Source organism: Prionailurus viverrinus, chromosome D4, assembly GCF_022837055.1.
Source record: "Prionailurus viverrinus isolate Anna chromosome D4, UM_Priviv_1.0, whole genome shotgun sequence".
Taxonomy (NCBI): domain Eukaryota; kingdom Metazoa; phylum Chordata; class Mammalia; order Carnivora; family Felidae; genus Prionailurus; species Prionailurus viverrinus.
This window is the reverse complement of record NC_062573.1, coordinates 24,170,705-24,197,963: the sequence shown is the minus strand read 5'-3', so window position 1 is coordinate 24,197,963 and position 27,259 is coordinate 24,170,705. Positions and strand designations below refer to the sequence as shown.

At 41.0% G+C, this 27,259-nt stretch overlaps 1 protein-coding gene across 2 annotated transcripts in view; it reads right to left on the bottom strand.

The window, feature by feature from the left end:
• The window catches only part of GRIN3A (glutamate ionotropic receptor NMDA type subunit 3A), a 169,333-nt gene extending 145,605 nt beyond the window's left edge, over positions 1–23,728 (bottom strand). For both annotated transcript variants that reach the window (XM_047829605.1, XM_047829606.1), the window contains exon 1: positions 22,418–23,728. In XM_047829605.1, the coding sequence (XP_047685561.1) occupies positions 22,418–23,116 (699 nt within the window). In that variant the 5' untranslated portion in view covers positions 23,117–23,728. The remainder of the gene's footprint in view (positions 1–22,417) is intronic.
• Between the last annotated feature and the right edge of the window lie 3,531 nt (positions 23,729–27,259).

The window sequence follows — 27,259 nt, the reverse complement described above, 5'->3', positions numbered from 1 at the left end:
GGGTTGGGAAACACAGCTGCATCTGAGATAAAACTCAGGAGGGAGGTGCTGCCTGGCAACCTGATGGCTTGGTCATGGACAGTGTAAAAGCAGGGAGTGGACGAGAGCTGGAGACAAAGGAGAGGTGTGCGATTGCTGGTCGGGGAGAGCACAGAGTTCTGATACTAGACACTGGGTAGCAGGGGGACGCCATTTTAACCCCTCCCACCCATGCGCATACACACCTACAGGTGCCACAACAATCCAGGCGCTAAGTAGCACCACTGAGTGTAGAACGGTGCTGTTACACTAAGCCCTGCCCAACTGGGCCAACCTTGCTCTTCGGGAACAACACAAGTCTCTCCACCTGCTTAGTTTACAGACTATAAAGTGCTTCATAGTTTGACTTCTAGGGGAAACCGACGTAATTTCAATCATACTTCAGTCTGTTTACTGCTCCATTTTTTTTCTTATTATTGAATACAGAAAGAGAAAAAATTTACTTTTATTTTCCATATCTATTAAAAATATTTTTATTTTTTTCTACTATATTTTTTACTTTTTTGTAAATTTTTCAAATCCTATTTTTTTACTTCCATCATTTTTTATTCCATTTCATTGTATTTATTTTTTCAAATTATCATTTTTCTTTCTTTTCTTTTCTTCTCTTTTCTAACTTCTCCTTTTTTCTCTAATCTATCAAGCTACTTTCAACAACCAGACCAGAACACACCTAGGATCTAGCATCCTTTATTTGATTTTTTTGTTTGGTTTTTAATTTTTTAATTTTTTTACCTTATTAATTCCTTTTCTCCCTTCAAAATGATGAAACGAAGGAATTCACCCCAAAGAAAGAACAGGAAGAAATGACAGCCAAGGACTTAACCAACACAGATACAAGCAAGTTGCTGAACCAGAATTTAGAATCACGATAATAAGAATACTAGCTGGGGTTGAAAACACATTAGAATCCCTTTCTGTGGAGATAAAAGATAGTCAGGATGAAATAAAAAATGTTGTAACTGAGCTGCAATCTCGAACAGATGCCACTGCAGCAAGGATGGATGAGGCAGAACAACAAATCAGCAATATAGAGGACAAGCTTATGGAGAACAATGAAGCAGAAAAAAGATGGAGACTAAGGCAAAAGAGCACGATTTAAGAATTAGAGAAATCAGTGACTCGTTGAAAAGGAACAACATCAGAATCATAGGGGTTCCAGAAGATGAAGAGAGAAAAGAGGTAGAAGGGTTATGTGAGCAAATCATAGCAGAAAACTTTCCTAACCTGGGGAAAGACACAGACATCAAAATCCAGGAAGCACAGAGGACTCCCATTAGATTCAACAAAAACCGAACATCAACAAGGCATATCATAGTCAAATTCACAAAATATTCAGGCAAGGAAAGAATTATGGAAGCAACAAGGGAAAAAAAAATCCTTAACCTACAAGGGAAGACAGATCAGGTTTGCAGCAGACCTATCCACAGAAACTTGGCAGGCAAGAAAGGAGTGGCAGGATATATTCAATGTGCTGAATTGGAAAAATAGGCAGCCAAGAATTCTTTATCCAGCAAGGTTGTCATTCAAAATAGGAGAGCTTAAAAGTTTCCCAGTCAAACAAAAATTAAAGGAGTTCGTGATCACTACACCAGCCCTGCAAGAAATTTTAAGGGGGACTCTCAGAGGGGAGAAAAGACAAAAAAAAAAAAAAGACCAAAAGCAAGAAAAACTAGAGAGGACAAGAGAACACAACCAGAAACTCCAACTCTACAGGCAACATAATGGCAATAAATTCATTTCTTTCAGTACTCACTCTAAACATCAATGGACTCAGTGGTCTAATCAAAAGACACAGGGTAACAGAATGGATAAGAAAAACAAGATCCCTCTATATGTTGTTTATAAGAAACCCATTTTAGACCTAAAGACGCCTTCAGATTGAAAGTAAGGGGATGGAGAACCATCTAACATGTTAATGGTCACCAAAAGAAAGCCAGAGTAGCTATACTTATATTAGACAATCTAGACTTTAAAATAAAAACTGTAACAAGACAGAAAGAAGGGCATTATATCATAATTAAGGGGTCTATCCACCAAATAGATCTAACAATTGTAAACACTTAGGCTTCAAATGTGGAAACATCCAGGGGCGCCTGGGTGGCTCAGTTGGTTAAGCGGCTGACTTCGGCTCAGGTCGTGATCTCACGGTCCGTGAGTTCGGGCCCCGCGTCGGGCTCTGTGCTGACAGCTCGGAGCCTGGAGCCTGCTTCTGTTTCTGTGCCTCCCTCTGTCTCTGCCCCTCCCCCATTTGCGGTCTCTCTCTGCCTTTCAAAAATGAATAAATGTTAAAAAAAAATTTTTTTTAAATGTGGAAACATCCAAATCTATAAATCAATTAATCACAAACATAAAAAAAAACCTCATTGATAATAATACCATAATAGTATGGGACTTCAACACCCCATTTACAGCAATGGACAGATGATCTAAACAGAAAATCAACATGGAAACAATGGCTTTGAATGACACACTGGACCCGACAGACTTAACAGATATATTCAGAACATTTCATCCTAAGGCACTGGAATACACATTCTTCTCGAGTGCACACGGAACGTTCTCCAGAATAGATCACATACTGGCACACAAATCATCCCTCAACAAGTACAAAAAGATCGAGATCATACTGGGCATATTTTCAGACCACAACACTATGAAACTCAAATTCAACCACAAGAAAAAAAGTGGAATGACAACAAATACTTGGAGACTAAAGAACATCCTACTAAAGAATGAATGGGCTAACCAAGAAGTTAAAAAGGAAATTAAAAAGTACATAGAAGTCAATGAAAATGATAACACTACAGCCGAAAACCTCTGGGATGCAGCAAGGGCTGTCAGAAGAGGGAAGTGTATAGTAATCCGGGCCTTCCTAAAGAAGGAAGAAAGGTCACAGATATACAACCTAACCTTACACCTTAAAGACCTGGAAAAAGAACAGCAAATAAAACCTCAAACCAGCAGAAGACAGGAAATAATAAAGATTAGAGCAGAAATCAATGCTATCAAAACCAAAAAAACAGTAGAACAGATCAAGGAAACCAGAAGCTGGTTCTTTGAAAGAATTAACAAAATTGATAAACCACTAGCCAGTTTGATCAAAAAGAAAAAGGAAAGGACCAAATAAATAAAATCAAGAATGAAAGAGGAGAGACCACAACCCACACAGCAGAAATAAAAACAATAATAAGAATATTATGAGCAATTATACACCAATAAAATGGGCAATCTGGAAGAAATGGACAAATTCCTAGAAACATATAAACTACCAAAACTGAAACAGGAAGCAATATAAAATTTGAATAGACCCATAACGGGTAAAGAATTAGTAATTAGTAATCAAAAATCTCCAAAAAAACAAGAGTCTGGGGCCAGATGGCTTTCCAGGGAATTCTACCAAACATTTAAGGAAGATTTAACACCTATTCTCTTGAAAGTGTTCCAAAAAATAGAAATGGAAGGAAAACTTCCAAACTCTTTCCATGAAGCCAGCATTACCTTGATTCCAAAACCAGACAAACACCCACTAAAAAGGAGAATTATAGACCAATTTCCCTGATGAACACAGATGCAAAAATCCTCAACAAGACACTAGCCCACCGGACCCAACAATACATCAAAAAAAGTATCTATCAAGACTAAGTGGAATTTATACCTGGGAGGCAGGGACACAAAACAATCAATGTAATATATCACATCAATAAAAGGAAGGACAAGAACCATATGATCCTCTCAGTAGGTGCAGAGAAAGCATTTAACAAAATACAGCATCCTTTCTTGGTAAAAACCCTCAAGAAAGTAGGGACAGAAGGATCATACCTCAAGATCATAAACGTCATATATGAAAGACCCACCGCTAATATCATCCTCAATGGGGAAAAACTGAGAGCTTTCCCCCTAAGGTCAGGAACCAGACAGGGATGTCCACTCTTGCCACTGTTATTCAACATAGTATTGGAAGTCTTAGCCTCTGCAATCAGGCAACATAAAGAAATGAAAGGCATGCAAAGTGTCCAGGAGGAGGTCAAACTTTCAGTCTTCACAGATGACATGATACTCTATATGGAAAACCCCAAAGATTCCACCAAAATACTGCTAGAACTGATCCATGAATTCAGCAAAGTTGCAGGAAATAAAAATCAATGCACAGAAATTGGTTGCATTCCTATACACCAATAATGAAGCAACAGAAAGAGAAATCAATTGCACCAAAACCCATAAAATATGTAGGAATAAATCTAACCAAAGAGGTGAAAAATCTATACACTGAAAACTATAGAAACTTTAAGAAAGAAATTGAAGAAGACACAAAAGAATGGAAAAAGAAATACATGAGCATGATTCCATGCTCCTGGATAGGAAGAACAAATATTGTTAAAATGTCGATACTACCCAAAACAATCTACATATTCAACACAATCCCTATCAAAATAACACCAGCATTCTTCACAGAGCTAGAACAAATAATCCTAAAATTTGTATGGAACCAGAAAAGACCCCCAATAGCCAAAGCAATCTTGAAAAAGAAAACCAAACCAGAAGGCATCACAATCCCACTCTTCAAGCTATACTACAAGCTGTAATCATCAAGACAGTATGGTACTGGCACAAGAACAGACACTCAGATCAATGGAACAGAATAGAGAACCCAGAAATGGACCCACAAACTATGGCCAACTAATCTTTGATAAAGCAGGGAAGACTATCCAACAGAATAAAGACAGTCTCTTCAGCAAATGGTGTTGGGAAAACTGGACAGTGACATACAAGAAAATGAACCTGGACCACTTTCTTTCACCATTCACAAAAATAAACTCAAAATGGATGAAAGACCTAAATGTAAGACAGGAAGCCATCAGAATGCTCGAGGAGAAAGCAGGCATAAGCCTCTTTGACCCCGCATGCAGCAACTTCTTACTCAACATGTCTCTGGAGGCAAAGGAAACCAAAGCAAAAATGAACTATTGGGACCTCATCAAAATAAAAAGCTTCTGCACAGCGAAGGAAACAATCAGCAACAGTAAAAGGCAACCAACGGAATGGGAGAAGATATTTGCAAACGAAATATCAGATAAAGGGTTAGAATCCAAAATCTACAGAGAACTTAATCAAACTCAACACCCAAAAAACAAATAATCCAGTGAAGAAATGGGTAAAAGAGATGAATAGACACTTCTCCAAAGACATCCAGATGGCAAACACACAAATGAAAAAATGCTCAACATCATTCATCATCAGGGAAATACAAATCAAAACCACATTGAGATACCACCTCACACCTGTCAGAATGGCTAACATTAACGATTCAGGCAACAACAGATGTTGGCGAGGATGTGGAGAAAGAGGATCTCTTTTGCACTGCTGGTGGGAATGCAAACTGGTGCAGCCACTCTGGGAAACAGTATGGAGGTTCCTCAAAAAATTATAAATAGAACTACCCTACGACCCCACAATTGCACTACTAGGTATTTATCCAAGGGAGACATAGCATGCTTATTTGAAGGGACACATGTACCCCAATGTTTACAGCAGTGCTATCAACAATAGCCAAAGTATGGAAAGAGCCCAAATGTCCATCGATGGATGAATGGATAAAGAGGATGTGGTATATATATACAATGGGGTATTACTCGGCAATCAAAAAGAATGAAATCCTGCCATTTGCAACTACATGGATGGAACTAGAGGGTATTATGCTAAGCGAAGTTAGTCAGTGAGAGAAAGACAAATATCGTATGACTTCACTCATATGAGGACTTTAAGATACAAAACAGATGAACATAAGGGAAGGGAAGCAAAAATAATATAAAAACAGGGAGGGAAACAAAACATAAGAGACTCTTAAATATAGAGAATAAACAGAGGGTTGCTGATGGGGTTGTGGGAAGGGGTATGGGCTAAATGGGTAAGGGGCATTAAGGAATCTACTCCTGAAATCATTGTTGGAGCATATGCTAACTAACTTGGATGTAAATTATAAAAAATAAATAAATTATGGAAAGTAAGAAAAAATTTCCTTGGGCTTTTGTTTCAGGTGGTGCCTGGTCACAATGTGAAAATCACTTTAGTGGGGGGACTCTTAGGATAATGGTGTCCCAAAATATGATACTCTGAATCACCTGTGGACACAATCACCTGTGAAGTTGTTGGTTTTTAGACAGATTTCTGTGCTCCAAACCCAGGGGAATAAGTTGGGCTTTCATAAGTTTGGGAATCTACATTTTGAAAAGTTATCTGGGTATTGCTAACACACAGATGGCCACCACTCCAGAGGTCTGAAAGCCTAAGGAGTTATACTTAATGAAAGAAACTGAGCCAGGAATAGAACTGGTTAGTCTTAGAACTGAACTCTTGTCTGATTTCCTGATTATTTTGTTTGACAAGGGATGACAGGATGAAATACAATTCTAGAGTTTTCTCTTCTTAACTGGTGATTATTTCCAGTAACTTTACTTTTCATCAGCTCTGACTTTCTTTAATTTTATATGTCAAGAATCTTTTGTCTATACAATATAGTGAAATTGGCTGAAGGGGGGATTAAAATTTGGGAAAGCAGTGGCTCACAGAAATGAGAACAATGTCATTTTCCTGTCACTTGTGGTCTCTAGGAAATTGAAAACCGATTTGGGGACAATGAAAGATATATAAAAAATTTAATAGGGTGGTAGAAACAGGTTTTCTACTTCTTACAAAATCAATTTCCCCAAGGCCTTACTCCTCCAGCTTTGTTCTACATAACAGTAAATTCTGGGTGGTCATGAACTCTATCCACCACAGTGAATGAGCATCCTTTTTCATAAGGTGGTACACTTTCTTAGGTTCACATCATCCCATCTGAACAGTCAGTGGGTTTCCCATAGGGATTACTGTACTTAGTTCTGTTACACTGGAAGGGATGGATATGTACCATTCATTCACTTTAGTCAACAGTCACTGAACATCTATTATGAGCCATGCACTATATTAGAAGCTTAGGATTTAATTCAATGGAGGACGGAGACACATGTTAATAAATAATTACCCTGCTGTTTGATAGATCTACAAAAGAAGGATGTCCCACAAAAGTGGAATTGGCTAACTGTGGCAGGGAGAGGATGGGCAGTCAACGGGGCATATGTGATATTTGAGCAAAGGTTTGAAGGTTGAATAGGAGTTTCAGGCAGACACAAGGGGAAAGATCATTCCAAAGAGTGAGAGTAGCATGTGCCAAGGCTTGGAACAGCATTGTGCATTTAGGCACTGTTGAGCAGAGTGCAAGGGCAGAGGGTTAGTATCAAGAAGAAATGAGAAGAGGGGCACCGGGGTGGCTCAGTTGGTTAAATATCTGACACTTGGTTTCAGCTCAGGTCATGATCTCACAGTTTGTGAGTTGGAGCCCCATGTCAGGCTCTGTGATGATAACACAGAGCCTGGAGCCTGCTTCGGACTCTGTGTGTCTCTCTCTCTCTCTGCCCCTTCCCCAGATTCTGTGTCCCTCTCTCTCTCTCTGCCGCCTTCCCTGCTTGCACTCTGTCTCTCTCTCAAAAATAAAGAAACATTTGAAAAAATTTTTAAAAAAAGAAGCTAATCAAGGCTCAGATAATGAAGGGTCTTGAATGCCGCACTAAGCTGCTTAGAATTCAACCTATAGGTGAGAGGCTGGCAGAGTGTAGGCGGTTCATGAGAGGATCTTGATCAGGGACTTGACATTAAGTAACACTGAATCACACAGTGAGAATGTTAATCCCTTCTCAATTAGTGTTTAATCCTTCTGCTAAATCTAGGAGAAAGCCTCCATTTGGTGTCAATATGCCTTCAACACTTCCCTAACACCTGGAAATTTTCCCTTTTGAAGAAGGGCTCAGGCACAGCTACCTACCCAGCTAGAACGATTTTATTTTCATGCTGTACTTACTTCATTGTGTACTTATTTCTTAAGAATCTTTTTTTTTTAATGTTTATTTTTGAGAGAGAGAAAGAGAGAGCACAAGCTAGGGATGGGCAGAGAAAGAGGGAGACAGAGGACTGAAAGTGGGCTCTGCACTGATAGCAGAGAGCCCAATGCGGGGCTCGGATTCCTGAACTGTGAGATCATGACCTGAGTTGAAGTGGGACGCTTAACCAACTGAGCCACCCATGTGTCCCTTTTGTGTACTTATTTCTATTTATGGAAAGGGGGACTGGTTTCTCACTAATGTGATGATAAAAAAATGTTTTTTAATACACTTATTTAAGTAAAAAGAGTGATTTTAAAATTTAATGGCTGGGGCGCCTGGGTGGCGCAGTCGGTTAGGCGTCCGACTTCAGCCAGGTCACGATCTCGCGGTCCGTGAGTTCGAGCCCCGCGTCAGGCTCTGGGCTGATGGCTCAGAGCCTGGAGCCTGTTTCCGATTCTGTGTCTCCCTCTCTCTCTGCCCCTCCCCCGTTCATGCTCTGTCTCTCTCTGTCCCAAAAATAAATAAATGTTGAAAAAAAAATTAAAAAAAAATTAATGGCAACAGGTGATGCAGAGATATGGCAAAACTTATGAAGGCAGTACACAATCCCTGAAATGGGAAACTAGGCTGTAGTTTTTAGGGAGGAGCGACCAGGTTTAAGCAGGCCAGTGAACTGTTTCTTTTTCTGACAGTCGCTTGGAGAATGTAACTGAAGAGCCAAAACTGGAGGCAGAGAAGTCAGCTAGGAGGACAGTGAAATACTGTAGGCATGGATGGTGTGGCTAAGGGTAAGCCTGCTGGTTTATTCCTGACCTTTCCCAGCATTACTTTGCATAAAGAGGATCCTAAGGGCTCTCCTGGCCTGGGGTGGGCGTGGGGCGGTGAATCCAGAACTGGTTCTGACCTAAGGAAAGGAAAAGATTTTTAAGTGGCTGCTGTCCAGCAAGTGCTAAAGGCAGACTTGGAATGAACGCTAGAATGAGGTTTGATTATTTTCCAGGATCCCACTCCATTATGAAATATTATTTAGAAACTGATGAAACCTTAAATCTGAACTAATGTGTTTTTATGAATATTAGCAGGCAATCTGAGCTTTAATATTTGATTTCCAAAGTGTCTCTCATTCCAACCTGTGTCCTGGCTGTAGCTTTCCTATCCTGTCAGATCCTCAAAGCCCTTTCTTCCCCTCCTCAGGCCTGAGACGAGCAGCTAGGATGAGCACTTTTTTGTTTATTTATTTATTTATTTATTTATTTATTTATTTATTTATTTATTTATTTATTTATTGAGAGAGAGAGAGAGAGAGAGAGACAGTGAATGAGGGAAGGTCAGAGAGAACAGGAGAGAGAGAATCCCAGCACAAGGCTCGAGCCCATGAACCGTGAGACGGTGACCTGAGTCGAAATCGGATGCTTAACTGACTGAGCCACCCAGATGCCCTGAGCACTTTTTAGAGTCTCCATTTGGAAAGTGTGAAACCACCCTGCCCTCCTTTCCTCCCTTTCCAGCTGCTGGTGACCATTGAAGTTACAGTGGGATTACTGTGGTTCAGTGTAGGAGGGCAGGACAAGGGTGGGCTATTCCCATGGCCAAATTAGCACTGGAGAAGATATGTCCTGGCTTTCCAAAAGCGGAACTACAAGTGTCTTCGTGATGAAACAGATGCTTCAGTAAGAATGCTTCTCATCTGTTTTTTAAATTTGAATTTACAAAGTGTTTTTATGTATGCTGATTTGCTGCAACCCATATCGATTCTTTAAAACAGCATAGTAAGTACACAACCAATACCTGCTTAATGAGGGACTATTTATTTATAATTTATAATATTAAAAAACTGAGACTCAGAAGACATTTTCCAAGACTGTACAGATGACTCTGGAATGATAATTTAAAGTCAGTTCTTCTGGTTGGCCTCCTCACTCCATATCCCCTTGGTCTCAAACAAAAAGAGCCTGTAACAGATAGTGTTCAGCATCTGCAGAAACACTATTACCAGAATTCTCTTATAGCATGGGTCAAACAGGCTTTTGTGGCCTGGCCTGAGGTCTTAACAGCCACAGATAACATTGTTTCAATGGAAAAATCAATTCTGAATAGGAGCTTAATTCATCTGCAAATCATGACAACTTGGGTATATACCTGTCTTTCTATATAGATATATAATGGAGAAATGCTTTTTAATATAATAATTTACATCTATTGATTTTTTTTTTATGTCACACACACATTTCTATTCCTAGAGATTTTATGCTTTCTGGGCACCTGAATCTCAAAAGAATGTCATGAATTGGAAAGAGTTATTTGCATGTGTTTGTGAAAGGTCTTGAGGACCAGATTCTGTAAGTTTGCTCATCATTAACCTGTGTTTCTCTGGCTTCAGGGGAGGCATGTCAGAATCTTGAGAATGAGGGATGGAATACTCTTGAACTATACTAACAAAGCTTGGAGAATCTGATACATTCTCTTAAGCTCAGTGTACCCTGCTTCAATTCTGTGAATTACTCTTGTAGTGCATCATTGTGATTAAGTGTGTGTTTCATCCCTCAGGAGTGTTGGGACATGGAAAAAGGATGATGATATTGCAATAGTAAGATGGCCATTGAGCAGGGAGTTGGCATGAAGCTTAGTGTGTTATACTTGAATAAAAAATGAAGAATGAAGAGGCACCTGGGTGGCTCAGTTGGTTGAGCGCCCGACTCTTAATTTTGGCTCAGGTCGTGATCTCATGGGTTGTGAGTTCGAGCCCCGCAACAGGCCCATACTGACAGTGCAGAGTCTGGTTGGGATTCTCTCTCTCTCTCTCTCTCTCTCTCTCTCTCTCTCTCTCTCTGCCCCTCCCTCACTTGCTCTCACAGACACACACACACACACACACACACATACACACACACACACACTCTCTCTCTCAAAAATAAATAAACTTAAAAAAATTTTAAATAAAGAATGAATAAATGAATGGAAGTTGCTTTGCTTTCAGAAGATTGTAGAATGGCTTGGGGGAAAGAAACTAGAGATCTAGAGGCTACTCAAGAATATTGATGGGAGCAGCTAATGTCTTGTGAAAAGAAGGAAGGATGAAGGTATGGAAAGTATTCAAAGGAAGGCAACAGAACCTGATGAGAAGAAGGGAGAGGTCCAAGATGGTATGAGAATTCTTGTTTATAGGTAAGAGGGGGCACAACCTTAGGATATCTTTAGATATTTTGAGTTTAAGGTGAGAATGAGATAGAACTGGAAATTCCAGTTAGAAATTCCTGGTATTGCCCTATGCCAGGACACAAATTCAGGGGTCCAAACCTTGGGAAATACCCATGTATATGAGTACCCCAGATCTGGGTACTGCCTCACTAGTTATATACCTTCTTTGAAACTGTGCCCACTCACAAATGTCATAAAGGATAGTACCTAAGGATAGCCCATTTTTTCATTTATTCAACAAACATTTCTTGCTCTGCTCATTCCTACCTCAGGAGCTTTGTACTTTTGTTCTCTCTGCTTACAATGCTCTTCCCTTAGAAACTTGCATGATTCACTTCTTACTTCATTCTATGTTCAGATGTCACCTCTTCAGATAGGCCTTGGTGACGAACCATAGTCATTCTCTAATTCCTTACCCTGCTCAGATGATTAGAGCTGTAAATCCTACTGAGTTCAGGCTACATTTAATCATCATAGTAAATCAGAACCACATTCATGCAGAAGTCATGGCAGGGCAGAGGAAGAAGCTGGTATCCAGAGAGAAGGATGGAGCAGATGTGAAGAAAGGAGCCAAGAGAAGAAGAGCTTTTGGGCCCCAGGAGACGGGCAGAGAGTAGCTGCCCTACCACTTTCCAGCAGCTCCTGCAATTTTCTTCCTTGTCATTTTCCTGCAGTTTTCAGCATAAACTCCTCACTTTTGAGCTCCACAGAATGAGTTTCTGCTTCTTACAACTGCATGCCCTTTGACAGCAATAGAATGTCCAATGGGAACTTTCTATGAAGACAGAAAATGTTGTGTACCCGTGGTGTCAAATACAGTAGCCACTACCCACATGTGGCCACTGAGCACTTGAAATGGGGTGAGAGCATCTGAGATAGTTCTAAATTTTATATCATTTTAATTAATTTAAATGTATTTAAATGTTTTCATACAGAGCTAGTAGCTATCATTTTAGCACAGCCTTAGGATTGTTACTACAAGTGGTCAAAGACAGCAAGTAAAATCAGTGAAAGATAATGAAAGAGCCGGAAAAAAAAAAGACACACACAATAAACCCCAACCATGATGATGTCCTAGAACTCAAGTAGTGGATGTTCCATAGCACCAAAAACTACAAGAAGGACCAGGCTGGTAAAGTCTCATTAGTTAAAGTGTTACTGATTTTTTGGGGGGAAATACCTGGATTCAAACAACAGTGGTCAAACAAATGAAACAATCTATTCCAAGGCAAATTATATAGCCATTAAAAATAATGAAAAAAATATTAATGACACAGAAAGATGTTTATAATATACATTTTAAAAATCATAAAATAGCATGGATCCCAATTTTACCACACATACATATGTCTAAATCTCTGGGTTGTGGGTTTATGGGTGATTTTTATTTTATTCTTTGGTATTTTTTTATTTTTGGAATTATCCACAAAGGACATAAAGTTTTTATAGTTGGACATAAAGGAGCAAATGATATGCTTAACACAATAAAATGGCTACATCTTTTCAAGTTGCTTTATAAACGAAAGTGATAGTAAATACAGTTACTACAACAATTAGCCACTGCCTTCCTACAGTTGGTAAAAGCCATTGACATTTGCCTCCCAACCCCTCGAAACATACACTTTCAGATAGTCTTACTTTAAGGTTTATAACTGCAACTATAGGTACGGTGGCCAAAGAACAGAGATTGTTGGATCTTCTTAGAAGGCAAAAGAAGGTCCTTTCTGTGGTGGATTAACCTAGATTTCCCACAGACTTAAAAGGCTGGGACATGGACTAAAAGCTCTTTGGAATCCTTTTCCTGCCTTGTCAGGTTGGATATCTAGGATGCTTTACCTAAAAGCTGTATTTTAGGGAACACTAGATGGCTCTCTGTGCCTGCAACCAGATGAAGGCACACTGGATTGATTCAGGCATGGATTTATCATTCATTTTCAGGTATATACTGAAGCTTTTCTTTGTGTGTATAACACAGTGTGTGACGTGACTCAAATGAATTTCTTGTATAGTATCAAAACAATAACAGCTCTCTGTCTGAACCTATTAAATTCATAATATATAGAAGCAAATTCTTTGTTTAATGGAATCCCTATTTAAATACCTCCAGTTGGGACTGAACAAATGGAATTCTGCAACAGGCAGATTGTGATTCTGTTAGATGAAGACATGCTGAGCAGCTCACTTTGTTTATGAGATAAAATTTCTTTATTTTTAATCTGGAGAGTATTAACCCCACTTTTGTTTGGCTTTGGGTTGGGGCCTTCAATACAAAAAACAGCAAGAGACTGCATGTAGGTTGTGTGGCCCTGAAAGTGCTTGACACTGGAAGTTCTGCTAATGACCATCCCAAACTGAGAAGAGAGTAGTGGCAACCCATTTCCAAGTCATTCTTAGGAATGGCACTGAAAGATCCAGACCAAGCCATTGTTTGGAACCGTACAGACACAGCCACTTGTAGAATGTTGACAATATAAAGCTAGGTTGCACATACAAAGGAAAATACCACCTTTTAATATAGAAATACCATCAATTCAGAGTGCCCAAGTTTCAAAAGGCCCTATCAACTCTGACTTTTTGGAAAGTTAACAAAAAAAAATTTTTCCCCTCTCCTGTCCTTTTGTCCAGCCCATTTGGACTGACAGTAAGGCTTTAACTGTACCCAATGGTTTATAAAAATTTTAAACCATTAGCCTTGAGAGAATAAAATATATCAAAATGTAACTCAAGGTCATCTGTGGACACCCATGCGAAGCAGTGCACATGTATCCATGACTTTTATAATCAGAACAGCAATATGCATTTAAAAAGTCCCTCAAAGGGGTGCCTGGGTGGCTCAGTTGGTTAAAAAGTCCCTCAAAGCTGTATGCATCAGTTTTGATATCGTCAGCATTCAATAAACCACAGTTTGCCTTATGGGTATCTTTTTTGGGTAAGCCTTAGTATATAATAGTGCTATTGTCCCTAAACTTTTGAGCTAATATATGCCACAAATCAGTTACTTTAGTACAGATAAATCCTGTATGAAATGGGAAACTTCTGAACCTTCAATCCATGTCAAGTGAGACTCTGCCCTTTCTAACAACCTCATTTTCCTCTAGAAGTCTAAAATATCAATTGGCTCATGGTTCTACTATTTCTTAAGTTTAATTTCTGGGAGCCTCCTATGAGAAATTAGGTTAGTAGATAAAGGCAAGAGTTATGAATTCCTCACTTACACCGACTAATAGAAATAGAGCATTATTTTTTACCTCTGACATAACCAGTCCAAAGATCCAGTCATTGAGAACCAATACAAAGGAGCAACTAGTTGAAACTAGACCTCGAAGTTCACCTCATTGCTGACCAACTTTACATATACCTAAGCTGAGAATGCACTTCAGTGAATTGGACCCCTAAGTGGGGTTTCAAAACAGCATATTTCTTTGCTTTGCTTAGGGTTGGTCCACTGGAACTGGATCTCCTAAGCTTGACTATCATGTGCATACTGAAAATGCATTCGGAGGTACTCTGGAGAGCAACCCAGGATATTTGAGGACTTACTCTGATAGTTTTAGTTTTTATTAAACATGCCAATCCTTTGTATTAAAAGAATGATCACTGACATAGTAAGAACACACAGTGCTCTAGGTACCGTGCTTAGAACTTCGCATACATGGTGTTGTCTTCACCGTAACTTTCTGAGATAGTCGTATTTCGTGGATCAAGAAATTGAGGCATATTTCCCAAGGTAAAATGTCTAGAAAGTTGTAAAGCTAAGATTCAGACATAGGTCTGTGCTTCTCAGAAACCTTTTCCCTTAACGCTTACTTTGTATTTCTTTCATTTATGTTATTATTATCTCACTTGCAAAACAAAGGTACACTATTTGTCCTGCTTACCTTACAAAGTAATTGTGAGAATAAAATGAAAAAAAAAAAAGATGGGAAAGGACTTTGATAAATGTAAACATGCTCTACAATTTACTTTTTCCTAAAATCTATATTTTCATATTGAAGTATTGAAAGCATTGGTGAGGAAAGGTGAAGGTAACTTGTCTTTTTTTCCTCTTAATATTTTTAATCATGTAGGTAATACATACTTTAAAAAAAACTGGAGCACAGATAGGGAAGCATAGATCATCCAGTTACAATCACATTTATCATTTTTATAAATAAAATTCTAGACTTCATCGTTTACAGGATCAAGGTCACACTTTACACACATTATAAAAATTTTTTCTCTATATATGTCAATATATTTTCATTTGAATGGGTATATAGAACTCCACTGTAAAACTGTATCATGATTCATTTAATTCAATTCCCATTATTGGTTATTTAGTGTGAAATATGCTTTTAACAATCAAACCTGAAGCATATATTGCTCTCTTTTATCCACTTTCTGAGGTAATTCAAAAGCAGTGATGGATCCAGTCTGTTCTTGGATTGTAGGCTAACAAATACACTGAATGTAGAAGAAGCTATTAGTCTGTTTTTCTTCTTGGTGACTCTTCACTTCCTATAATGCATAGCTTTCTCTAGTACCCTATATGTTTTCTATACATTGTTCTCTACTTCACAAGGCTGTTAGGAGGATTCTGTGAGCACATTTGTGAAGACTTGAAAAGCATAAATGCTACAAAAATATGTATGATTTAGTTTGTTCCTAAATGTATGACTCAAAGACTAACAATTGGGCATAATTCAGCCTGACTAAAAATGAAGTCATCCTGCTTAATTCTTTACTACTTGAACTTCTGAAGGCTCATCTCTACCAGTAGACCATCGCTGGCTAAACCAGATACTAGCCTTTCAGTATCAGTATTCACTCCAGTTGACGCAATACCAGTCCAGGTCCGTGTGATCAACCTGCTCCTTCAATGCAGAAGATCACAGTGTCCTCTGAAAGTGACTGAATCATGCCCATTCAGAAGGAGACCTGAAAATCTGGCTGAGGTGTTAGGTTAGGCGAAGGGGAGGGAAGAGGCAAGAGTGGGGGCAGATAGCTAGCTTACTCTTTGCTCACCTTTTCCCCATTGCTCTTTTCTCCCACTACCCCATAAAGAAAAGATCTGAGAAAGACAAATCAGTGGCTTAAAGATTTCCATTAGTTTGTTATTCATGCATTCTCTCCAAAAGTAACATGGCAGATGCTGAGATGTTCTTTCCTCCTTCTTGCCTACTTTTATAGATGTAGCGTCTCATTTCTGGTGCTCTACACTTCCTCTAATTTTCTGTGTATGTGAGTGGCAGAAGCTAGGGTAGGCAGGAGAAGAGACGATGAGGTGCTCATCTCTACATTTAGTGATGCCACCAAATTGAGCAATACCTTGCTATGAGAGCCCCACATAATTGTCTAGGGCCGTGGTACTCAAAGTAGCTGGTTTGCAAACTCTTTGTAATCTATCCATGATGAGATAAGGAGCTTGTGCCAGAATGGACCAACACACTGCTGTTCTCATCAAGAAAGACTTGCTGTGAAAATAATGTCAGATGAGCCAACCAGTGTGGTTACTGACACAGTAGGTGGAGTGGGTTAACTATATGGCCATAGTCTCATAAACAATCTATTATTGTAAGTTTGCTCACAGGAAAAACTTATGACCAACGTGAGAGACCAACATTTCTGAAAAACCTTGAGCATCTTATTGAGGCTTCTACCTAAGGCAATACGTAAGGCTCTAGAAACTGTGTTAGATGTGCGAAAGGTAAAAATTTGCCATCAGTATAGAAATAGTACCTATGGCATGTCCTCTATCTTGGGGCAAGTGTGCAACATACTTAAAAGTTTTTTCTTTTCCCCCTTTTTGGGGGAGGACTAAACCTACTTACTATTTTTTTTCTCTAAGGAGGAAGAAAATGAGGGAGTAGATAGTAAGGTGGAGAATGAAGACACGTTACTGTGAATCACATCCCAATTTGATCAGTAACTACTAATGAGAATTAGTGAAGAATTAAGACTTGGATGATTCTTATCAGATCATAACCAACACCTCTCTACCAGTCATTGGGCTAATACTATAAATTTTCCCAAAGTACTTCATTTTCTTATTTGATTTATAAAACAACTGTGTCAGATTGGTAAGTACCTTCTTTTGACTGATAAGCATGGAGCTCAGCAACACATTTTCATTTTCATTTGAATGGGTATATAGAACTTGGGCACTTGCCCAAGATTACATGGCCAGTAAAAGGCAGAAGTAGACTGAGAGTCTTGACTATTATTTAATATACCTTCCATTATATTGTGCCCTTTTAACCAACATTATTGGAATTTGACTGGAGGTATTCATGAAATAAGATCTAATGGCACAAAATCCATGGTGGATTGCACAACACCAAAAGATAAAACATTAAGGGATATTGAAATTGGTCTTCAGATGATTCAGATACTCAGTTCAGTTGATTCATCATAAATTAACTCCAAGATGAGTCAAAGAAGGTCAAAACCAAATATTCTCTATGATTATACTGAGGAAGGCACAAAGAAAAGTGGGTGAGACAGATTAATTGCCCAACGAATGTATCTGCTAGTCTGTTCTGATCTATTTATCTGGAAAAAAATTTTAAGTACTATTTAAAAAATCCCCAAATTAAAAATAAAAACTTCCAAATTAGTCCCAAGTCTCTGTTCCTCAAGAGGAATCTGTAAAAGATCACTTCTAAGAAAAGTTTTGTATCACTTGACATTTAATTTGAAATCATTTATCTTCAAGTCAGCAACAATTAGGTGCTACTATCAGCCATTCATCATGAATTGCAGAAGAATATATTTCCCTCAGAGGACAGACAGCAGTGCTTTGCATGAAGCAAGTCAAGGAAAACCAATACAGTTGAGAGAAAATCTGTTAAAAATAAATGTCCTTTACTTGTCCCCTAATAATGCACCTAAGTTATATATAGTAGTGCCCCTCCCTTATCTGTGGGGCATACATTCCAAGAGCCCCAGTGAATATCTGAAACCAGGGATAGTACCTATACTATGAATACTGTGGGTTTTCCTGTACATACATACCTATGATAAAATTTAATTTATAAATTAGGCACATTAAGAGATTAACAATAGGGGCGCCTGGGTGGCTCAGTCGGTTGGGCGTCCGACTTCGGCTCAGGTCATGATCTCACGGTTTGTGAGTTCGAGCCCCGCGTCAGGCTCTGTGCTGACAGCTCAGAGCCTGGAGCCTGTTTCGGATTCTGTCTCCCCCTCTCTGTGCCCCTCCCCTGCTCCTGCTGTGTCTCTGTCTCTCTCAAAAAATAAATAAACATTAAAAAAAAATTTAAAAAAAGAGATTAACTATAGCTAATAATAAAACAATTATAACAGTATGCTATAATAAAAGTTAAGTGAATGTGGTCTCTCTCTCAAAACATCTTATTGTACTAAATTCACTTTTTTCTTGTGATGATGTGAAATGATAAAATGCCTATGTAATAATATGAAGTGAGGAGAAAGACATAGGCGTTGTGATGCAGTGAGGCTACTATTGACCTTTGGACACTAAGTCAGGGGAGGAGAGATCTGCTTCCAGACCATGATTGACAGTGGAAAGCAAAACCTTGGGTAAAGGGGCACTACAGGTATCTCTCACTTTCTGAAACTCTACATTATGCCACTTTGTTTTCATAAAAGTGAAAATCCTCTTCTGATTTTTTTTTCCATTATGGAAAACAGGTGCTAATGTAGGTCTTTCCTTAAAGCGAAGTGACATTACATGAACTTTTGGAAAGTGGAGAATACTCTTCACTTTATGCCATTTTGGCTTACAAAAGGTTTCATAGGAATGTTTTACTTTCAGATAGTAAAGTATACTTTCAGATAGAGGGAAAACCTGCACCTTAGTGGTATCATTGTTCTGGTCCCTGTATCATACAAAAGTGGCACTATGCTAGCCAAATTCTAATAAATAAGCTTCTGTACTTAGCACTGTGTTGTCAGAGAAAGGGGAACATCTGAAATACTTATATTTCCATGGGACTAAACAGCATATATGACTGATTACACCATGTATGACTCATGAGACAGGCAAACTACAGTTGGTATGTTCAACTGGAGTTGAAAATAGTGACCCAGTCACTTTTTAATTGCATGAGAGTTTGGATCTAAGCAAATTATATCACTCCATTAACCCTACCTAAGGGAACCAATATGGAATTAACAGGAGATAAACATTTTAGAAAGAAATATGTATCTGTCACTACCTGAGCAGGTGAATTTCAAGAAGTTAACTTTGGAGAAACTATACAAAAACCCTAAAAGAAAAAGTAGTTTGGGGATGAAGAGAAAGAAAGAACAATTATAGGAACTTTATATATAACTTAAATGTAAACGTAACTGGATCCATATGCAACATTATTTGAAGGTCATGGGAACAGAATTTAGAAGAAATTATCATTTTAATATAAGGAATTAGCCTCAAGTGGAGATTTGAGTGTGTAGTAAAGTCAATTTTTTGGATGGAAACGTGTTTTGACCCTATCCTATGTGTAATGCTGTCTGAAGCTTTTATTTATGCGGTGATGATACATATGGCTTCCAAAGTGGCTAGTTTACTATCTTACTCATAATGGATTTCCCACACTGAATAAAGTTGGTTCCTTACAAGCTGATGATCTAATGTGTTTGTTTCCATAAATAGTTAATTAAATAAAACTATTATGCTTTTCTCAGGGTTTTAATCATTTCAGGGGTATCTCTTTCCATTCATGAGCTGTGGTAGAATACTATCAAAACTATTATTTATTAATTAAAGGTTTCATATGAAGGAAACTAGCAGTACAAAAGAAAGTGAGAGAAATACTGCTGCGATTGCTCCAAGCAATTCTGACTTGTCTGAATAAGAGACACAATTTTATTCTACTTGGTTGTGTAGACAATTCCACTTTCTGCTAGCATCCTTTATTCAGTCACTGGCCCAATCAATGTATTAGGTCACTGGGCAGTAGAATTCACTGAGAATGGTGGCTAAATTAAGTCCATTTTATTTAATGCCTAAAAGGACTCTGACATTGTTTTATATTTTGAAAGTTGTCTTGTGTGTGTGTGTGTTTAAATCACACACAAGTGTGTGTATGGGTCTGCTTTTTAGGAGAAGCAAGGGAAAGAAAGATCAGTTTATTTTTGCTGAAAGCAGATTATGGTCCTCTCCTAAAATTACATATTATAGTGACTTGGCATTGAGTTGGACATTCTTAATATAGAACATTGTAGAATGACATTTAAATGATATACTAAAAGCAAGACAAGTTAGATATGTTTGAATATAAAATACAAAGACAAATAAAAGAAAACGTCACTTGGGCAAACAAGATCTGAGTTAATAGAATAATCTCTCCCTTTCAAGATGTGTACCATGAAAATAACAGTGACAAATGTGATTTAAAATACATTTCTGATTTGAAATACAGAAGTAAATGTGCTTGGCAGAGTGTTCATTTTATTGTCAGCTTGTAAGGGTTGTCCCTGGAAGACTGTTCCCACAGTGGTCCTAAAGCTTTGAAGTTGTCCAATTCTAGACGCTGCTTCATGGTTTCTCTGGTCCCCTTGTACTGTGCTATATCTGCACAAACCCATCATGGAACACAATCTCCTTCCTGACAACCACTAATTTGGGGAAAATTCTTGCTATTTATGATTTGCCAAACAATCTACAAATGGAATGGAGTCTGGAGACTGAACACTATTGGCAACTTATGAAGTATTAATAAAGAAGCAATGATGAGAAGCAAGCGATGCTGACTCTCTCATTTCGTTCAATCTGATTCTGCATATATATTAATAATGATGCACCCTATGGATGCAACTTCATGTTTATAACACTTTGGCCATTGGCAGCCTGGTGCACCGGTGTTTTCCATGCCTTCCCATCTGCTGCCTATAGTCATTCAGATTCAGGTGACGGAAATGTTTTAGATAAAAGTTAATTAGCCTGCACTCTGCAGATCAAATCTCTATAGTTCAGCATTAAATAGCAATATTCTGGGCAACTGCTGAAAGTAACGGGTGCCCGGCCTTCCTAAGATTAAAAATGTAAGATCCATTTTTCTAGAAAAAGAAACCTTTAGTGCTCTCTTGATATTTTATGCATAGATTCTATCAAACTTTTCACTTGTATTTGGCCTTACTCATTTGAGCTTTTATCTCTGTATATATATATATCAAAAGTGGAGGAACAGAGATTAGAATTTTTTTTCAGCCAAAGGGATAGTAAAATGATATATAGTCAGAAATTCTCCAGTGTCTGAACTCTTTTATCAACACACTGACCAAAACTTTCCTTAGTTTCTCAATCTTTAACATGAGGCCAACAACAATTACCTACTTGTTTCATAAATACTTTGTGCAAGGCTAAATTTAGCTTGATATTTTCATAAAAATAATGAGCAAAATGCAGAAAACTCCTATTGCTGAAAGGACTCTGCCCTCAGGTCCTCAATATCACTATCTTCAACAGTAAGTTCACAAATAGCTTCTTTTCTTGAAAATATATTCAATTTTTTAACCCCTAAGAAATGGAATCATTAGATTTTTTTTTATTACTAGATAATTGAGACAGAAATGGGCTCAACACGGCAACTGCATACAACCAGTCTCTGAGCCCACATCACACAGAAAGAAGATAGGGGAAAACAAACAAACAAACCAAAAACCACCAATCCCAAATGCGTTCCTCCCATCCATTCAGATATTTCTAATGCATTCCAATGCCTAAGCCTAATTAACCACACATCTTTACCGCTTGCTTCCGTAGTAGTTGCAGATTTTCTATTGACTGACTCAAAGGAATTCTGAGGGATGTTTTCTTCCTTCCACCCCCGCCCAAGCCTCAGGCACACCTTCTACAGGAATCGGAGCAGATGCTGCGTTTCCCGCCACGTGCTCTCAATTCCTCTAGGGAATGAAAGGCTCTCGCTTTGCCTGAGATCTTCCATCCCCACCCCACCCCCCACCCCCGCGCTAGTCTTTAGAACCTCTATTGCTCTCCACGATCCAGAACTTTGAGTTCTAACTTCCCTCCAGCATCCACTAGGGTTGCTCAGCTGGTCAAAACAGGAGGATTTTTTTCGCTTATTCCCCCCACTTCCTTTCTTCCATCTGCTACCCCTACCTCTCATTTTCTTTCCATCCGCACTTAAACTGTCTTATTTTACTTTTACTGAGGTTCTTCTACCAACCATCTACGGATATGGTCCGACCCCTATAACATTATCAAAGTTGTAAAGCCCCAAGTCCCCCCTCCCCTCCACAAGGTCCCGGCCCCCAAACGGCGTCCCCACTCCTCTCACCTGACTCTCCCGCGGAAACTCGTGGCGCACGATGCTAATCACTGGAATGTGCAGGACAGAGCTGACCAAGTCGAGCTCCATCATCTCGCCCTGGCTCTGGGGGAAGGCGAGCAGCGCCGACACCCCTTGCACGACCACGGTGTGGCACACGCTCTGCAGAAAGGAGAAAGGGTCACTGCTCCACGGCGAGCTTGGGGAGGAGAAGGGCAAGAGCGGCAGATCGCCCAGGCCCGCCTCGATGGCCATCACTACTTCCAAAGACAGGTTGTAGGGCAGCAGCCCTTCCACGCGGTTCAGGTTGTCCACGGCGAAGAGGAGGGCGTCCCGAGGCCACAGGGTCTCCGCCGCGGCGCCCTCCCCCGGCTTCCGGGCGCGCGGCGGGCCCCGGCCGTGCAGGGCGCTCCCCAACCAGCGTGCGCCCGGCGAGGGCGCCGGGGGTCGCCAAGTCCCTGGCTCGGGCTCATCCCGCTGGGCGCCTGCTCGGCTGCCGTCCAGAGCGCGGCTGGCGGCGCGGGGGGCCGTGGTCCAGGGCTGCAAGTGCACCGCGCCCACCCTCACCGCGTGCCCGATGCGCTTGAGGATCTGGCAGGGCTGCGGGTGCGAGGAGGATCCGGGCACCCCGGCCAGCACCAGAGCGCAGGGCGGCGGCAGCAGCAGACAGACCCTGCTCAGCAGCCACCACAAACTCAGTCTCCTCATTACTGAGACCCGCAGGGAGAAAGCGCGCCCCCTCGTGCGCCCGGCTCGCCCCCCTGCAGCCGCTGCCTCACGTCTCCGCCCCCAGGTCCCGCCGGCGGCTCACTCCTCGCGGCGAAGCGCTCCCAGGAGCCGAAGCGGTCCCGGGGCCATCCAAGTTGGAGCCTAGCGCGCCCAGGTCCCTCCGCCGCGCATCCTCCGCCCGCCCGGTCCCTGCGCGGAGCCAGGCAGGCGGGCGGGCCGGCGCCGGTCACCCGCGGCTTGGACGCCCGTTCTCTGCCCGCCCCATCTGCAGGGCGGCTCGGGCACTGCGTCCGGCCACGCGGGGAGGTTGGGCTGAGAGGCGGCCCGAGTTCCTAGGGGCCAACGCGACCCAGGAGGCGATGCGCTCACTTGGATTCTTTTCTTTCCCTTTTCTGCCCGGGCGAGACCCCCTTATTTCCTTGGGGTCGCTCAGGAGAAGGCGTTCACGCCCGGGGTGCGAAAAACAAGCCAAATCGTCCTTGCTCCGCCGTCGGCCACCCTCCGGCGGGGCCCCCCAGCGCTGGCTTCATCTTTCTTCCTGTCTCGCTACTTCCTCCCTTCCTTGCTCCGCTCCCTTTTCCGCCCAGTGGCCGCCGCCGCCTGCTTCCTCGGCGGAGCGACGCGACTGGCCAGCAAAGGGTGGTTCTGCTCGGAGCGCAAAGTTCTCCCCGCCTCAACCGGCGCCTCCCTGTTTCTGAGCCCTGGCGCCAGCCTGTCGCTTGGCTGCGCCAAACGCCCGCTGATGGGGAGATTCCCGGGTGGCGCTTCCCGCGCCCCCGGAAAGTCCGCTCCCCGCAACCGCGACGCGTCTCGGTTTGCGAAATTCCTTGCGACCCCAGAGGGCGAGGTCTCGGAGCCGCGGAGAATTCCGAGTTCGGAGTTGTGCCTGAGGAATCCGAAATCCAGTGGTTCGCTGGGATAGGTTCTGAGAAGCTGCAACTTGAACGAGCTTCTTCTCTTCGATGTGTCGCTTTAAAGATTTTTCTAGTAAGGGCACGAAAGCCAGAATCATTTACACATTTAATCTCCGCTTCCTTCTCTCGGGCACGTGGGCCTTTGCGGTTTTGAAGGGTTCCCTACGTTTTGGGGTTCTCGGAATTAAAAAGTGAATTGGAAGCAATGATTTGATCCAGAAATTAAAGAGATTCAAAATACTTTTAGAGTTTCAAGCACAGTCAACAGTAGTTTCTAGTTTAGACCAAGAGCCCATCCAGATCACCGTTTCTAGTAAGTTCTTTCATTTGTATGGTAATACAGTGGAGTCAGTGGGTTATGATTTGGTCTCTTCCTCCAGGATCTGAATCATATGAAATTAGAAGCAAAAGAGAGGGGTAAGGGCAGGACTGTGGTTTCCACGCGTACAGTAAATTTATTTTATGCCTTGGTATCCTTTAGAAGGAGGGTAGGAGACACATCCTTGGGCGGGGGAGCAAGGCTGGGGACCAACAGTTCTGAATTTCAATACCACTTCAAGAGAACCATGACCTTGGCAATTTATTTCACCTCACCTTGCCCTGCTGTTTGGAGCTGCTAAATTGTTATGCAAATACAGCTAGCTTTTAGCTCTGGAGGGCTGTTTTGATTCATGAGCTAAAGTTTCCATCAGGCTTTAAATCCTTGGGATGAAGAGGCTCTAGCTAAATAAAATTCCCAACAAGGATAAAAAGTGCATGCCGTTTCCCTCAAAACAGACCTTTAAAGGCATCTCAGTGCAAAACCTATCTGATAACCAAAATGGCTGCTGCAAGGCTGGGGTGCCAGAGAAGAAAAGAGTGAGAGTCATCATAAAGGATGAACCACAAGGGACAGGGGCCCCCCTGAGGCCCTAGAGTGCGTCCCGTGGGTGGGTCCTGGAGACTCTTTCTTGTTTCAGCAGAGTCCATCAGTTGGGATCTGAATAAGAAAAGTATAGAATTTCCTGCCCCGTGCACTGCGGGAAATTGGGAATCTCTTAGTTGTGTAGTGAGAAGATGTGTTTGTGTATATGTTCACTGAGGAGTGTAACAGACCGTGCGCTAAAGTGGTTACCTTAGTATGTACTTCGCATTACATACATGTTTAGATGGTGAAGAATAGATGGGTCTGATTGTTAATTTGATCTTAAGAGTCACTGGCATTCTTTAGGCCTCTCAAGTCCATGACCACCTTGAGGGAACAGATGAACTGCTTGTTCACAGAAGAAGGGAAGATTCCCAAGGCTCCCAGGAAAGAGCGGTACCAGCTCAGGATAAACCACAGCTACATCTTGCAAATACGGAGTGAACAGTGAAGAACAGCCCTTCCTTCCAGGGCTTCTTTTTTTGTTTCTTTCTGGGCTTTTCAATGATGATACACTGGTTCCCTTTCTATTTTCTTTTGCTGCTTGGTTCTTTTCTTATTAGTATTTTTAAAAACTTTTTTAAAAAGTTTATTTATTTTGAGAGAGAGTGTGTGTGCATGCAAGCAGGGGAAGGGCCGAGAGAGAGAGGGAGGGAGAGAGAGAATCCCAAGCAGGCTTTGCACTGTCAGCACAAAGCCCCATGGGGGGCTCCATCTCATGAACCATGAGACCACGGCCTGTGCCGAATTAAGAGTTGGCTGCTCAACAGACTGAGCCACCCAGGCCTGCTGCTTGGTTCTTTTTATCCATATCACTATAATCTGAACATCTATGGCATGATTCTTTTCTCTCCTTTCCTCACATTTCCCTTTTTTCTTTTCCTTCTCCTCTTTTTTCATGGTTCAATGGTCATAATGTTGAAAGCTCTTCTAGAGTCAATCATCAGTTCAAACAACCATTTATTAAGTTCCTACTCTGTGCCAGACATTGCTGCAGAACTCTGCCGGAGGTAGATGAATAAACTCTAGATCAGAGAAGTTGAGGGTTTTCCCCCCTCAAAGTCACATATTTAATGAGCGAACAAAATGCTGACATTGAATTTATAGTCTAGTGGGAGAGACAGACAGTAAAACATATAAAGAAGTAAATGTGGGATATGTCATTTGATGCAAAGGAGAAAAGTAAACCAGCAAAGAGGAAAAATGAAGAGGAGAATGGGCTTTAATTTTAGATAGGGGAACCAGGGTAAACCCCTCTGAGAAGATAACTTTTGAATAAAAACTTAAAGGAGGTGAGGTTAAAGGAGGTGAGGGGATGATTCATATAAACATTCAAGACAAGAATTTCCAAGTAGAGGAACCAGCAAGTGCAAAGACCCTGAGGAAGGAGTATTTCTGGTATGTGTGAGGAATAGCAAGGAGCCCAGAATTGTTGGAGCAACATGCTCCGGGGTTAAGAGTGGTGACAGGTCAGGCCAGAGAGGCAATGAGAAGGTGGCAGATAATACAAGCCAGTGAAGAATTTTGGTTTCTATTCTCAAGGGGATGAGAAGGTATGGGGGCAGGTGTTAAGCAGAAGGGTGACAGGACTTATGTTTTAACAGGACTACTCTAGCTGCTCTTTTGATAATAGATGAAACGTGGGCAAGAGTAGAAGTCAGGAGACCAGATATAAGGCTGTTGGCAATAATGCGTATGAGAGATAACATTACTGTCAAATCAGAAAACCATCTTACCAGATTAGTGTTATTATTCCCATCCTATAGAACAGGAAATTGTATTTGAGAAAAATTGAATTACTTGCACAAAGTCAGTGCATAGTTAGTGAGTGGCAGCATGGATTCAAGATTCTAAGTTCACCCCAGCTGCATTATTGGTAGCAAGAATCAGCCAAATTTCAAAATTGGCTCACCCAGAGAAGATGAAGCTCTTTTTATTACCAGATTCTAAATGAGAACTACTGATCTAAGAACCCATGTTGGAGAGTCAACTAAACAAAAACAAATCCAAATGCTCACAATTTAAAATGTGCTTTTGTGCACATCTGTGCTTTGTGGTACCAGCAACGGGTAAACTAAAAGCGGAGATATTCTGGAAGTAGCCCAGGAAAGGCTGTGGTGAAGGATGCTGTGGGAGTCAGAAACTTGGATTCTATTTTCAGCACCGTTTCCCTATGGGTGTGACATTTAACCTCCTGAAGCGTAGATTCCTCCTTTGTACTGGGGCTGTGGTGACAGCTCTTGGCGTTGTCTACATGGCAGCGTGTGGACTCCTGTGAACCCTTTGAAGTTCCATGGGAGTGGG